The 15056-nt window shown below is 32.0% G+C and overlaps 2 protein-coding genes across 2 annotated transcripts; both read left to right on the top strand.

The window, feature by feature from the left end:
- The first annotated feature begins 4074 nt into the window (after window positions 1-4074).
- LOC108781572 (cholesterol 7-desaturase) lies at window positions 4075-7008 on the top strand. The gene is made up of 5 exons (XM_018549581.1): window positions 4075-4167; window positions 4248-4432; window positions 4560-4726; window positions 5835-6013; window positions 6316-7008. The coding sequence occupies exons 1-5, from the start codon at window positions 4075-4077 to the stop codon at window positions 7006-7008; spliced, it is 1317 nt and encodes a 438-aa protein (XP_018405083.1).
- Window positions 7009-8581: 1573 nt separating this feature from the next.
- LOC108781573 (protein NPC2 homolog) lies at window positions 8582-12149 on the top strand. The gene is made up of 4 exons (XM_018549582.1): window positions 8582-8666; window positions 10733-10846; window positions 11064-11245; window positions 12066-12149. The coding sequence occupies exons 1-4, from the start codon at window positions 8582-8584 to the stop codon at window positions 12147-12149; spliced, it is 465 nt and encodes a 154-aa protein (XP_018405084.1).
- The last annotated feature ends 2907 nt before the right edge of the window (window positions 12150-15056 follow it).

Raw genomic sequence — 15056 nt, 5'->3', positions numbered from 1 at the left:
CCAGGGTGAGTCACCTGGTCCTCCCCTTGTAAGTAAGAATTGTGTGTAATACACACACAATACGGTATTATACAATAGTTACGTAATAGTTAAACGTGTAACTACTATGTAATACTGTGTGTCATATCATATTTATATATTGTTGAGTGCATTATAATTCTATAATGCTGTTGGCTAGATCATTTTATAAATATAAAGTGATGATTATCAATAATAATTAAGTGCTTTTCATTTAGTTGAGCTTCATTTTATCAGTCTTGACATATAGTGAGTAACAAAGATAGAATGACACTTAGCTAGTGTCACCATAAAATGAAAAGCATACAATAGTTTGATTATGATGTAAGAAATCGTATCTTCTTTATACATTATGAGCTGGATGATAATTATTGAAAATTAACAGCAAATTGCGTAAAACTAGCAAAATCTGTAATTTTTGAAAATTTTTAGCCAAGTTATCTCGTGTACATTACATTCAATTTACTTTTATATAGATACTTATTTAAAAAAAAAATGTAGATATAGGAAAAATTCTTGGTTGTATCAAAATACAACCGAATGTAAAGATAAAGCTAATTAATTAGAAAATAATTACATTTCGCTCGTTTTTTGCAATGTAAAATATAAAGAAAAACGGTCTAAATCGAGCGGTAATAAGATTTTTTAATTAATATAAATTTCTAGTTTACAATATTCTAATAAGAAACATTGTTTAAAAAATATAAAAAGTATAAAAGTACAAAAAGTATAAAAGTATAAAAGTACAAAAATATCTATATTATATAATAGTTTTGAAACTCACAGGTCCTTCTTCAGCAATTTATATACCTAGATATTTCGATGTCAACGAGATAAACGCGCAATCTTACGGTCAAAGAGATGTGGTGTGGTATCGTGCTGGTATGATAATTTGTTTGAAGAGAAATGATTCTCCTGTTTTTGTGTGAATATGGAAATTGTGTAAAATGTATAAAAACAGGAACATCGTTACTTGTTCATCTGATTCTGTTAAGTGCAAGTGTTACAATGTCTCAATTAGAAAAAAAAACAATTGACAACTAGAAGACCGCATAAAATATAAATATTTAGAACATTTTTATAAAATATAAAAATAATTTTGTAAAAATTGATTTTATTAAATTAATTTAATTAAATAAATTGTTTATTATAGCACTTATTAATTTTTAAATCAATTATATCTACAAGTGTTGGAAAAGAAAGGAACTTTTTTTGCCTAAAATTGTTTATGAATTGATATTCCAATGACATTCAGTATGTAAGAACAAAATAATTACAATTTTTAAATTAGCTTTAATTAATAATTAATCCTTTGATACTTCTTTTAACAGAGGTAAACTGAAGTAAACATTAGAAGTGACTGACTTGATGTAACTAATGAGTCGTTCTTTTGTTTCGACCTAATTATGCCTGCATTTTTATAGATGGTTAAATCACTCCGACGAAGGTGATATACTCGTCGCTATACTGCATGAACGTGTTTCGAGTACCGACCTATCAACTGAAAGCTGAAAGATGATCGCTCCGTATTTTTTATCGCGAAAAACGGCTGTTAAGCAATTTTGAGCTGACACATTGTCCAAACATTTTGATTGTTGCCACGCAGTGCGGCACGTGTTAGCTGTCTTATTCGTTTCGTTCAATGTGAACTTTGCGAGTAAGCGAGCATTGGAGCGAGCGAAATCTCATTATTTGCGTCTCACCGAATAATATTACGCTGCGGCGACAGCAGTGAGTGTTAGAATTTCGGACCTGCCAAGAAGGTAGACAGAAAAGAAAAGCGACGAGAGATAAAGAGAAAGAGAGAGACAGGCATCTTGATAAATGGAAAAACGCACCATTTACGAAGCTGCTGTAGGCATCGCTGATCTCTCGACTGAGATCGTTTCTTCGTCTCGCTACACGTTTGAATAATTAATTTGTTCTCCGTGTACATCAAGGATGTGACATTACATCATCTCGGGTGGCCGCACAATGTGTTTACAGAACACAGAATGTTTAAGATCGTGACGGACAGTAGCCCGACACAGATTTTTAAATTACAAAAATGGATCTCCGACATTCTACTCTCAATTTTAGAATGCATGCCAGATCTATTATTGTTTTCTCTCTCATTTATATTTTTATCTGATAGAAAAAAATTTATCAGTTTGAAAAAAAAGATAAAACTAATGATTCATTATAAAGATATATATATTATGGAAAATGACACAGTACAAAAATGCTTAATTTTGTTTTATTAAATAAATTCAGATGCAAAAATTCAATGCTTTAAATAATCATGTATACTTTTGTTATAAAGTTTTACATGTTGAGTCGTACAAAAATTCTGTCAGGATAATGTCTAATTAATAATCTGTCATAGATATCCGTTTTCGCGCGCGCGTTTTAGGTTTTTCATTACATCTTTTCTCTCTCTCTCTCTCTCTCTCTCTCTCTCTCTCTCTCTCTCTCTCTCTCTCTCTCCGTTTTTGGCAACATTAATTTGATACTTTTCTTTACACTGAAAAGAAATATTGGCTACACATGGCATAGCATTTTTAATTAGCTGCTGCAACCAAAAATTGGCTGCTGCAGTCAATTTAATATGCTATGCTGTATTTTAACATCTAAATTGCTGTAGCAACCAATCTTTTCTTTGAGTGCATGCGTCCTAATGCCTTGACTCATATTTCGCTTCGACGAACAGGCGCGATGTCTTTCGTTACATTCATACGACACCTTTCGAATGTTTGAAAATTGAAACTGCGATGTAAGGATTTTGGAAGTCGGCACGTAAGGAGATACTAAAAGAAGTTCATGTAACATCGATAATTGTCCGATAGTAACAAGATAACGAAATAAATCGGAGGGAGAGGGATTTTCATTAGGAAAAGAAGAGGAACGCATTCGGTGTCAACAACACGTGCGTGAAACCGAGAACGTCAGAATATAAAAGTGAATCTACGTTATTTTCTCCGTTGAAGTCGATATGTTAAACGGATGGGCGAACGGATATATCGGTGAGCTGGTGGCATCGGTGATCGATATACAATTTCGATAAAGGGAGACACCGGCCGGTCGGTCAGTCGAGACGAAGAGGACGATGAAGAAGCAACAAAAAAGAAGGAGAAGGAAGAGGAGGAGAAGAGAAGTCACGGCGGTTTTAGATCCAGTGATATAGGAGGCACGATATATAAGCCGTTCCTTCGTTCGTCCGCGTCTTTGCCGGGCATACATAATCGGGTAACCGTTTACGTGACACGACGAGTCGATCGGCGACGAACGACGCGGGGCCTCGGGGGAAAAAAGCACGGCGTTTCGATAGAAACGGCCGAACGGCATATATAAACCGCAAATGGATCTCTCGTCCGTTTTAGTTGTCCGAAAATCCTTATAAGTTCCGGATGGTCTCTTCCATATTAACGCGAGTTTTCCATGCTAATGAGTCCTTATCCTCTTTTTCTTCTTTTCCTCCTGCCCTTATATTTGCTCCGCGCGTTTATTAGCGCGTTCCTCCTCTTGTATTCCTCAAGTTCGACCCGTTCTCCAATCTTCTACATCGCTTGTCCCTTATTAGCCCTCCGGCTATAGGTCTCGCACCGCACATTGCTGATGCACGTGCGCTTATATATTGTATAACTGAACTATATCATTATTGTACTCTGCTCCCTAGCTATTACATTCTGCACTCATCCTTTCGTTCGCCATTACGTACATTGTCGTCCTTGTCCTCGTCTTGTCCCTTCTTATCAAAAGTCTTCTTTGCCCTTTTTTATACCGGCTATCAGCAAACGTGCGCGTCGTCCTCTCTTTACCAAATACTTCCTCCCTCTCGCTCTTCCTTCACCCTCTTCCAACTCGTCTAACTCTTTCTCTTTTTCGTCCGATCTTTCAAATTCCTGTCTTCGTCGTCATTTCTGGCTGTTTCACTTTTGCTCTTGTTTATTTCTTCTGCAACAAGAGTGCGCGATCTCTTCTGTATAAATTGCACTCTCGCCGAAGCAAGGACTCACGAGTCACACGCTAAAATAAGGAAGTTAAAAGAAACAAGAACGGAACATCGGGATAGAAGTGATGACAATGTTGGAATGGTGCGTCGGAATTGCGACCACCCTGTTGACCATCCTCATCTACTTTGCATACTTCTTCAAATTCAATTGGGTGAAAGTGAGTGACGATGAAGCGGCACTATTTTCTGTGTTTTTTCTACAAAGTGTATTAAGATTATAACTTGATACTTTTTAAAGGACTTGAGAACTGAGACTAAAACGCGGCAGAACCGCAGCTTTTACGCGAGTAACAAACATCGAAAGGTGGGCAAACTACCGCCAGTTTATCCAAACGGATGGTTCGCTCTGCTTGAAAACTCGCAGATAAAAAATGGTCAGGTGAAACACGTATGTGCTCTCGGCGAAAATTTCGCGGTGTTCAGGTACGTCAGGGTATAGAATTTTCTATGATTATTTTTTCATACATTTTACAATATACTTCAAAATAAAATATATTGTATATTAATTATTTATCGCGTAACCGCGTAATGTTTTATCAATTTCTTTAAGAACCGAAAGAGGCGTTGTCAACATTTTAGACGCATATTGCCCGCATTTAGGGGCAAATATGGCCGAGGGTGGTCGTGTCAAGGGAGATTGTCTGGAGTGTCCTTTTCATAGCTGGACATTTCGCGGAAAGGATGGCTACTGCGAGAACATACCTTATGCTGAAAAGGGTATTAATCAAGTTCTACATAATTTTGAGTCTCAGACGACATCTATCTACCCCTTTGCTATCGGGATCTGTGACCAAGATGTTCGGATTGATTGTTTTTTATGGAACCACATTCCTGCGTACAGATGCCTGTTTGTGCATTTTAGCATACAACACAAATGTTTGCGTCTAAATATCAGGTGTCCATTTAGGGCCTAATAAATAATTCACCATTCTTGATTATAATAGAAATATGGGTGTCCCACAACTATCGCATTTAATCTTAAGAACGTATTTTTGAGAAAATTTTATGAGGGAAATTCTGATAAAAAAATGTCGAGGCTATAATAGTTTTTAAATTAATCGCATTTAAATTTCGCTAATCACAGAGCTGAGATTTCGCGCGCTCAGGCATGACGATATGACAAGTAGTGAATGTACCACGAGGGCCCCATAAACATGTAATATTTTTCAGAAAGTTGTTTGAAAAAATATGTACGTTTTTAATTTTTAATTATACACACATGTGCGTAATTAATATGCATAATTAATCTCGGGGAATAGTATTATTATTATTAAATTAAAATAGTTAAAATAGTTATATTAAAATAGTTTATCGATATTATCACAAAAATGTTTACCATACCAGACAAATGAACATAGTTACGAATTTATTTTGACAGCTGATACATATCGTAATATTTTGCAATTGAATTGATATTTTACGATATACTATTCCCTGAGATTAATTGTGCATATTAATTACGCACATATGTGTACAATTAAAAATTAAAAATGTACAAATGTTTTTTCAAACAATTTTCTGAAAAATATTACATGTTTATGGGGCCCGTGGTACATTCACCACTTGTCATATCGTCATGCTTGAGCGCGCAAAATCTCAGCTCTGTGATTAGCGAAATTTAAATGCGATTAATTAAAAACTATTATAGCCATCTATGTATAGACATTTTTTTATTAGAATTTCCCTCATAAAATTTTCTCAAAAATACTTTCTTAAGATTAAATGCGGTAGTTGTGGGACACCCTGTATATACAAATGTATACCAAGAATTATTTCTCGATGCATTTGTTTTAGCTATATGTAATTGTTTATTTTTTACTTACAGTACCACATGTCGCTCGAGTGAAAGTTTGGAAGAGCTGCGAAGTGAATAACATTATCTTCGTCTGGTACCACTCTGAATCAGCTGAGCCAGACTGGCAACCCCAGTCGCATACATGCATCTCCAATGGGTCCTGGCGTTATCAAGGTCGCAATGAATATCTCATTAACTGTCACATACAGGTTTGTCGCGCATTCCATTCTCTAATGCGAAGAAAGTATGCTTCATTACTCAAAAATCACTAGAAGACAATTAGAAAAAAGAGAGTTAATTTCACAATATAGTATTATAGATCAATTAAATAAACTAAACAAATTATTATTTATTGAAAGTTTATTTGAAAGTACTTTCGAGAATCACTTTTCAGTGTCATAAACTGAAAAAAAAAAGTATTATATATAGGAGATTATTCTTTTATTCTGCCTACTTTGAGAACCCCTTTTAAAATAACTTGTAATAATAAATTTGTGGACTTGTGCATTAGGAAATAGCTGAGAATGGAGCTGATCCTGCACATCTTACCTCGGTGCATGGTCCAGTTATGTTTCTCTCTGGCAACTTTTCCTGGTTAGCTCGGCATTTGTGGATCACCTACACGGGATGGCGACCGCATTGTTCGCATGATAACCAAACGGACGAAGACGAAGAAGCAGCAAAGTCGTGCAATAAATTGAACAACATGTCGATTCACCCGATCGAGAATGGCAAAGAAAATCGTCAATTTGCAATCTCACAGAATAGCTTCAGCAATAAAGAGAAGCACAAGGCCGGTCTGCACATGTGCCATAAGTTGGTCCTTCTGGAACGTTTTAGCGTAATGGAGATTGATGTACTCGCTGAGCAGATTGGGCCTAGCTACGTTGAGTTAATTATCACTACATCCATCGGGCCTATGTACATTCTGCAGACAGTAACGCCGGTTGAGCCATTACTGCAGCGAGTGACTCATCAGATCTATTCGCCACCTTTACTGGCGCCATACGCGAATTTAATTTTTCTAGGCGAGTGCGTGATGTTTGAGCGCGACATTAAGATCTGGAACTACAAGAGATATGAACGACAACCTATTCTGGTAAGGGAGGATCGAGCCATCCAAGCATACCGTCGTTGGTACTCGCAGTTCTACTCCGAGCACAGTCCCACCTATGAGACTGCTATGAAGGATCTACAATGGTAGCAATATCTCCTTTTCGAAATGTAATTTTTATACTTCTGTTACATTTTGTAGGTATTATTTTTATTATTGACATAGATAATTTATGTAGAACGTTTTTAAACATAATACGTGTTAATTATAATATAAATAGTTATGCTTGGTTTAAAACGAGATTAAATCTGTTATCAGAGTGTCCATACATATTTTTTCTGTTGCTTAATATTTTTGACATATTTGCTATGTACGTATAAACTTTTATGACAGACGATAATGATGAATAAATAAGTCCGGATTTACAATAGATGTTTTAAGCCATAAGAAATTGAACAATTACAGTTGATTACAAGGAGAATAACTCACTTCTTAAGCCTAGATTCTACAATGTGCTCTTTGTTTCTTGTTTTTTCTTCCTTCTTTGCAACCATTTTACTGACAACTATATTTCTTGCTACATATTTCTTGTTTCTTCAGAAATTCGTTAACTTTTACCGGGATAGAAAACGAAAAATAGGATAGGAAGCAAAAAGTCAATACGTAAAAAATCGTAAAAAACGAAAACCAGGAAACCGAATGCATTATAGAACAGAATTTAGAGTGCAATGACACTCTAATGACATAAAACGCAAAAACGTGGAACCACGAAAAATAAGATGAACTAGACTTTACTAAATTTCCACATTTGCGCGCGTTCTGTTCCGTCTGTTTTAATTTTCTTATATGGCTCGATCTTTGCGTACCAAGATATGGAACACAATTTATTTATTGATTAGAGATTTATAGATTAGCTTGTGTTTATTAAATAAGCAAAAAAGATAAGCACATTAATAAAAATTGCAATAAAGTAGGTGAATATAATTTTTAAAAATAAAAGATATAGAAATATGTTTAAAGCATCTGTTCAATTTGAGCTCTGGATGCAATACCATCGATGCAAAAGGGTTCAATGTAAAATTTCAAGGATTGTACAGTGAAGCGTCACTCATAGATACATATAAATACTGAATAGTTCCGAAATTTTACCCACATTAAATTTTTTACATCGATGGCATTGCGTTTTGACTCCGAAGCTAAAAATTGGACAATTCTGTGTTAACGAATGTCCTTGTGTTGTATCATTGTATCATAATCGTGTATCATGATCATCTAAATGTGGACAAGACGCATCGTATCTGTATATCGTATCTGTGTATTATTTTGATATACAGATATACAATACGACTATTAACGTTTATCATTGACAGAACTGGTGCGGACTCAGTGCACATTAAAGCCTTATACTCTAATTTAAATGTAACAGTGAGATATCTCATTTGATAAAATATGCCCAATGTATATTTTATGAATTTTTATTCCAAAGAGATTGTCGTAAAATTATATGTATGATGTATTATACAAAAAAAATTTGATTATAATAATTACGAAGGATAAATAAATGCATCAAGTAAGTATGAGACCATTTATAGCAGACAATCTATCATTAGCAAAATAAGATAAATTACGTTTTTCGAGTTAGATAAGAGCGAAGCGCTTTTATAAGTAAAGGTGAGAGGTGCGCACGCGACATTAATATCTGCATGAAGATCGTGAAAGCAACATGATGCGAATCATTGTCGCTTTTTCGGTATTGTTTGTTCTGTGTGAAATAACATCTTCCTTTGCCTTCGTTTTCGAAGACTGTGGTAAGTGCGTATCCTAAGTATTTTGAAGAACTATATCTTTGCAAGAAGACCGATTATGCACATTAGATATTACTTCTTCAGTGTGACAATATATATATTATCCGTATTATTAGATTATATGTTAATTGGTACAGTAATTAATATATAATATATTAATTATTTAATTGTCTACATTAAAAGCTGTAAAAGTCATTATAGTCAATGCAGCAATTTGCATTACCTGTATGTATATGTATACGTATAAGAGACAAATTTGCGCACACATCAAGAATTAATAATTAATTTAATATATCAATATTCTGCATATTTTCAAATATCTCGTTTCTTTCCAATTTGTATTTTTGTTGTGCAATGTAACAAGCGTTTTATTGTTATTGTTTTATTTTAAATATCTATTGTACTTATAAAATATCCTGAAACATTCTTTTAATAAATTCTTTGGACAATTCAAAATTTTGAATAAAAATGTAATTTCGATACGTTAAAAAATATATAGAGTATATGTATAATAATAAACACTAAAAGTTTGAAAGTACGCGGGAAGATAAAATTAATCATTTTTTAGATATATATTAGCTGAAATTAGGAAAAACCATTTCTAAATTTGTCTATAAATGTATGATAAAAACATAATATTAGAATAGTAAGAGGATAACAAGCTCATATTAGTAACAATACAAAGAAAAATAATGGGCGAAGAAATAGATCTAATTGCTTTCAATTCATTTTATATTTATATGATATAGCTTAATTAAATTAAGAAAATAAAAATAACTCCGAACGTTATGGCTAACGTAGCATCTTTTATCAGCAAAAAAGTAATTAAATGCAAAAACTTAATATTAAATTATTAGGAATTATAACAACATAATCCCTCCAACTCACATTAATTAATAAGAGACACAATGAGATATAAATCACAGGTCAGAGAAAATATTTGAAACGTCAATCGCAAATCCGATTTTGTCATATTAATATTTATTATTTCTGTTTCCGAATGTGATCATGTAGAACAACCAATCTACGGATCTATCGTTTTTTTCTTTTTTTGAAATAGTTGCAATCAAACCAGTCAAAAACGATGAATCGGATGGTCTGAACACATTTGGAAACAGGAACAGCGAATATTGTAACGTAGTGTATATTTTTTTCTGTGTTACGAAACGCATGTTCGAAATTGAAATTATTTTTATTTTTTTATTTTTTTCTAAATTCGATTAAATTATATCAAATAAATACGAAATAAATTGAAAACAATTAGATTAGTTTTTTTATTCCTGCCATATCTTGCCATTTCTTGTTTTATTGTGATTTAGAATATTCTATAATAGATAATATCAACCCTCTTCAATTTTCTTATAGCATCGATAAAATTCATCAATGAAACTAACAAGGGGACTTCTGGAGGTGTTAAATTCTGATTTTAATGAAACTTTGTGAACTTGTAGCTTACATAACGAGCTAACATAATTTATAAAATATAGGTTGCGGCCAAAAAACGGTTTGTAATGGTGAAAATTTTTGAAAAAAAATTGTTAAATAATTATTCTAAAAATGCGAATTAATACAGCTAATTTTGTTGCAAAACTTTTGTATAGAATATTTTTATATATCTCAAATAGTTTTCGAGATATAACGGAAAAAGTTGAAAACCGCTGTAATTACAAATTGCAAGGAGACTATTTACACATTGAGAATCTTTAATTAAGAATGTAATGCCGGAAACTATTAGTAACATTACACATTAAGCCATTTAATTACGTATATTCTTTGGATGTTTGCCTGATTAATATGTAATTATGTTGTAGCACATAATTTACCGTTACTATAAAATGTAATTACAGCAAATAAGCAATATGAAAAGAGCGCCTTTACGCGATGTGCTTGTTTGTGCAAAATTTATAAATTTATTTTGTTTAATTTTTAAAATTGTTTAAGCCTGTTTTATTAATTATTCATTTATCTTGTTTAAGTGAAATTAATGTGTTGAGTAAACATTTATAATACTTATCTAAGTTTGTGTATAATGCAAATTATTCGTTTGTGATTTTTAAATTTATTTTCAGGTTCGGAGGCAGGCAAATTCAATGATGTTTCGATTTCAAGCTGTGATGTGTCCGATGAGAAATGCTCATTACCCCGTGGCACAGACATAAACGTATTCCTCAAATTTACATCAGGTTAATAAAATAATTGTATTTCAGTCGTATATTTTTTCAATATACGTATATACATTTATATTATATATAAATTTGATATTTCTTGGAGAAATATATGATAGATATATAGATGGTCAAAATCTTACTTAGAATTTCAAATTATAATTTTACAACGATGTAATATAATTATGTCTATAAAATATTAAAAAATAAGGATTATATTAATATATTTTTACAGATAAAGATATTTCGGACGTCAAAGCATATGCGTTTGGCATATTGCTCGACGTGGCTATACCCTTTCCATTGGAAAATTCTGATGTTTGCAAAAATCCAAATTCGGGAGTCAAATGTCCTTTAAAGAAGGATCAGGAAACTGAGTTTAAAGATACATTTAATGTGGATAAGAAGACTCCTGCAGTAATTTCGCTTTAAATTAAATGACAATGTTAACACTTTTGCGGTTCGCATAAATATGTGTATTACATCAATTGATTCTAACACACGGTTGTGATAAGAACTGAGTTACATATTTTTTTGCCGTAAATACATATGTAATTATGCTGTTTAATTGTGCTTAATTACAGATATGCAATTGTTTTTGCGTTGCCAAGGAACATATGTATTTTGCTTATATTTGTACCTATAACAATTACATGACAATTGTACACAATAATAACAGATTTCATATGTATTCAGTATTAGCCATATGTGTTCCTAGTAAACACAAAGTTACATGTAACGTGTTTTATTGCACACGGCGTGTTATATTGTTGAGTAACAATTAATATCTCGTTAACTACTGTGATAATTGTAAAATGGTACAGGACTTTTCTTCTCAGTTTAGTCCATTCTACCCTCTGTATGGAATATGTTTCATTATTTCTCAAACACCCTGTATAATTATATATATATATATATATATATATATATATATATGACGGCACTCAGTGGTCTGCAAAGTTAATCTATGATTTTAAATATAAATTATCTTAAATACTTAAAATTATACAAAAGAAGTTGATACTTTATCAAGTTTTCTCAATTATATTGTATTACTTCTTAATTACGTATCAATTTTTAGAAAATTATTAGTTACATTTTTCTTCTATGTTCTTTAATTTTGGTGTATATTTAATTAATGTTTCCAAAACTTTTTATGTTATAAATAATAATGTATTTGTATATTATTTTTCAACTTTTATAATTATTATTATTAAATTAGTTGTTTCTTTTTTAGGTAAGCGTCGATGTTATCTGGGAATTTAGAAATGAGAAGGACGAGAAGATTATATGTATAAAATTTCCAGTGAAAATTGTATAAGAATGCAGCTGGAATTTTTATAGTGACTATAACAGTTTATTGCGTCTCAGAATCCAAGGGTGCGTTCCACTTGGCGCTTACAACGCTTGCGAGTGTTATTTTTCCTTGTTTAACATTTAATAAACAACAAGGATGAAATGATTCCATGAGCGTTGCGAGCGTCAAGTGGAACGCACCTCAAGTGTACACGTTACTTACATTAGTTATTTTTGAATAATGGACCTCGCTTCATTTTTCCACGCATGTCGCAAACTTCACCGATTAATACTGTAGGAATAATAAATGAGATAAAAAAGTGACATTTATGTTTTATTAATATTTTATAATATGTTTTTAAAATATTGTCTGCCTTTTGATTAAAACACCAAAATATACTGATATCTGAACTAACAATAAACAGTCTAAAATCAAGACATAAGGTATCACATACAGAGTGAAGCATTTTAACTAATTGCCTCAGGCGAATATCTCAAAAACTAATTGTAAGAGAGATACAAGAAAAAATTTTATATAAAAGTTGTAGGTTTTCTTAGGGGAAAGAAGATGAAAATAACGGATTTTAGATAGGGTGTACTACCAAGATCAAGTTAAGGTCAATATGAATTTTTTAAATCCCATATTCTTTATTGTATCCTCTTGTAGCACACCTCGAGAGCTTTCCAAAACACTAATAAAATATGTTTTCATCAAGTACTTTTCGATAATGCTTGAAAGTTACAGTATCGTCGGTATTAGCATTATTTTAGGTGTCCTATCAACGACTAAAATCTCTTGAATGTTGTACAAGATCATCATCTTGATAATATTTATCAAGATAAAGGCGATTAAAGTATGTACTTCTTATTTTCATTTTTGCAACGAAAATTCATACTGATTAATTTGAACAAAAATACAAAAATTATCTAATTAATTTTGAGATGGTTCACATGATCGGTAGTTCACAAGTAATTGCATTTTCTTTTATAGGTCTATGAAAACTTGTATGTAGGTACATGATATGCTGTATACACACATACACACACACACAGTTATTATAATATTTTTGTCTTCATACATTCTTATATTATCTTTATATAATAAGGTTAATTAGTTTGATATAATAAATATACCAAGTAAAATAAAGTATTTTAAAAAGATAAATATTCAATAGTTTAAGACAAATTCAGTATCTATTGCATATGTTCCAATAAAATTGCTGAAACGCATTACTGTCTAGATATTACTTAAAACTAAACAATAGTAGAATTATTATCATTTTCTTTTTGCGCGCTCGTCTTTATCTCTTCTGTACAGCGCGATTTCTCTATGTAAATGTGTATTTTCTCGTCTACATAAATCATATTCCTATCTGTGAAATTGAACAAAGCGATAACTCACAAGGCACGCCAAATAAGAAAAAGTTAAAAAATTCGAGATAACCGGACATTGGAATAGTAATGTTGACAAATGTTAAAATGCTGCGTCGGAATTGCGACTACCCTACTAAACTATATTGAAATCTTATACTCGTATACTTTGCATATTTCATCAAATTCAATTGGATAAATGTTATAGTGTTGACGTTTATTTTTTGTGATTTTTCTATAAAATGCTAAGATTATAATTTAACTTTTTTTGAAGGAATTGAAAACTGGGACTAAGGTACTCCTCCGACTAGCTCCCTCTCGGTTCAATCTTAATCTAATTAAATCCTTATCTATTTTCCATTGACAAGAGAGGCTGGATGAATCTCGTTTTGCGTGGAAAGTTGTTCGCCCCTTGGCAAGAGGGGAGGTGATGTTTACATAGGTGATATTTATATCCCATTATTGATTGACAAATCAAATGCAAAGGTCCTATCAATTTTTATTATGAGTATAAACGAAACAAGCGCGTCAATGCTGCTACTAAAGATCTTGCTCATCTTCGATTTTTTATTTTTACCTTTTTTACTTATATTAATGTAAAAATCGCTTTTTAACTTCTACCTTTCATTACGCTATCTATTGCATTTCGTTATTTTAATGTGTTGTTATATTTTATACATTTTAAATGTTCTATTGTGTGTTTTGTATTAAGTCTATTGTAATTGTGAGAAATTATCAAATACAACGTAGTCCTAAAAGTTATCCAAAGAATATGTACACTATAATAAGGACGTTTTCAAAATGTCGCTCGAAGAACTGAGTTTTGTGGGACTTTTTTATTATAAATAAAATTAAACAACAAAAAAAGAAAGGGCAATGTAGGAGTCAAATTCAAATTAATATAACATATGGTTACATAAACGTAAAAACTTATAACTGATAGAAAAAATCCTTTGTAGAAAATATATGAAATTGGAAAGTTTGAAAACTACTTAAAAAATATGTATATATCTAACGTTACAAGTTTCGATTCTAGGATTGAGCCCTCTTCAGACATGAAATAATCGCAGTATGTCGGAATACGACGAAGCACGAATAGTCATTATAATATTGGCCCCGTGAGTCACCATGTAATAATGAGACATTGCTCGCAAACGATTGGAAAGTCGTATGTATATGTATGTACAACGATATCTCTGAAAAATAGTAAGGCAAGTGTAATAAGAAACAATTGAATATAATCGGTTCGTCGACATGTGTATAGTAGATGCAGTCAAAATGTTAATAATATTTGACTGCACCTACACTCTTTATATAAAGAGTTCTTTTATCTTTATATAAAGAATCCTTTTATATTTTTGTTTTTTATTATAAATTCCCCCCAAATTATGCGCCGAACTATCATCGGTTTTGAAACGCAATTCTAAATGGTGACCTAAAAGATACATGTATAAACGATAATATATAAGTTTTTTATGTGGTTTAGTAATAAACAATAAAGGAATTAAAAATGAGCATATACTACGAGAGAGAGAGAGAGAGAGAGAGAGAGAGAGAGAGA

Source organism: Cyphomyrmex costatus, unplaced genomic scaffold, assembly GCF_001594065.2.
Source record: "Cyphomyrmex costatus isolate MS0001 unplaced genomic scaffold, Ccosl1.0 scaffold837, whole genome shotgun sequence".
NCBI classification, from domain to species: domain Eukaryota; kingdom Metazoa; phylum Arthropoda; class Insecta; order Hymenoptera; family Formicidae; genus Cyphomyrmex; species Cyphomyrmex costatus.
This window is presented reverse-complemented; position numbering and strand designations above follow the sequence as displayed.

Coding starts and splice junctions, on each gene's coding strand:
- LOC108781573 (XM_018549582.1), top strand. CDS start 8,582: ATGATGCGAATCATTGTCGCTTTTTCGGTATTGTTTGTTCTGTGTGAA. Junction 8,667..10,732: donor CTTCGTTTTCGAAGACTGTG/GTAAGTGCGTAT, acceptor ATTTATTTTCAG/GTTCGGAGGCAGGCAAATTC. Junction 11,246..12,065: donor TGGATAAGAAGACTCCTGCA/GTAATTTCGCTT, acceptor TTTCTTTTTTAG/GTAAGCGTCGATGTTATCTG.
- LOC108781572 (XM_018549581.1), top strand. CDS start 4,075: ATGACAATGTTGGAATGGTGCGTCGGAATTGCGACCACCCTGTTGACC. Junction 4,433..4,559: donor GAAAATTTCGCGGTGTTCAG/GTACGTCAGGGT, acceptor AATTTCTTTAAG/AACCGAAAGAGGCGTTGTCA. Junction 6,014..6,315: donor TCATTAACTGTCACATACAG/GTTTGTCGCGCA, acceptor CTTGTGCATTAG/GAAATAGCTGAGAATGGAGC.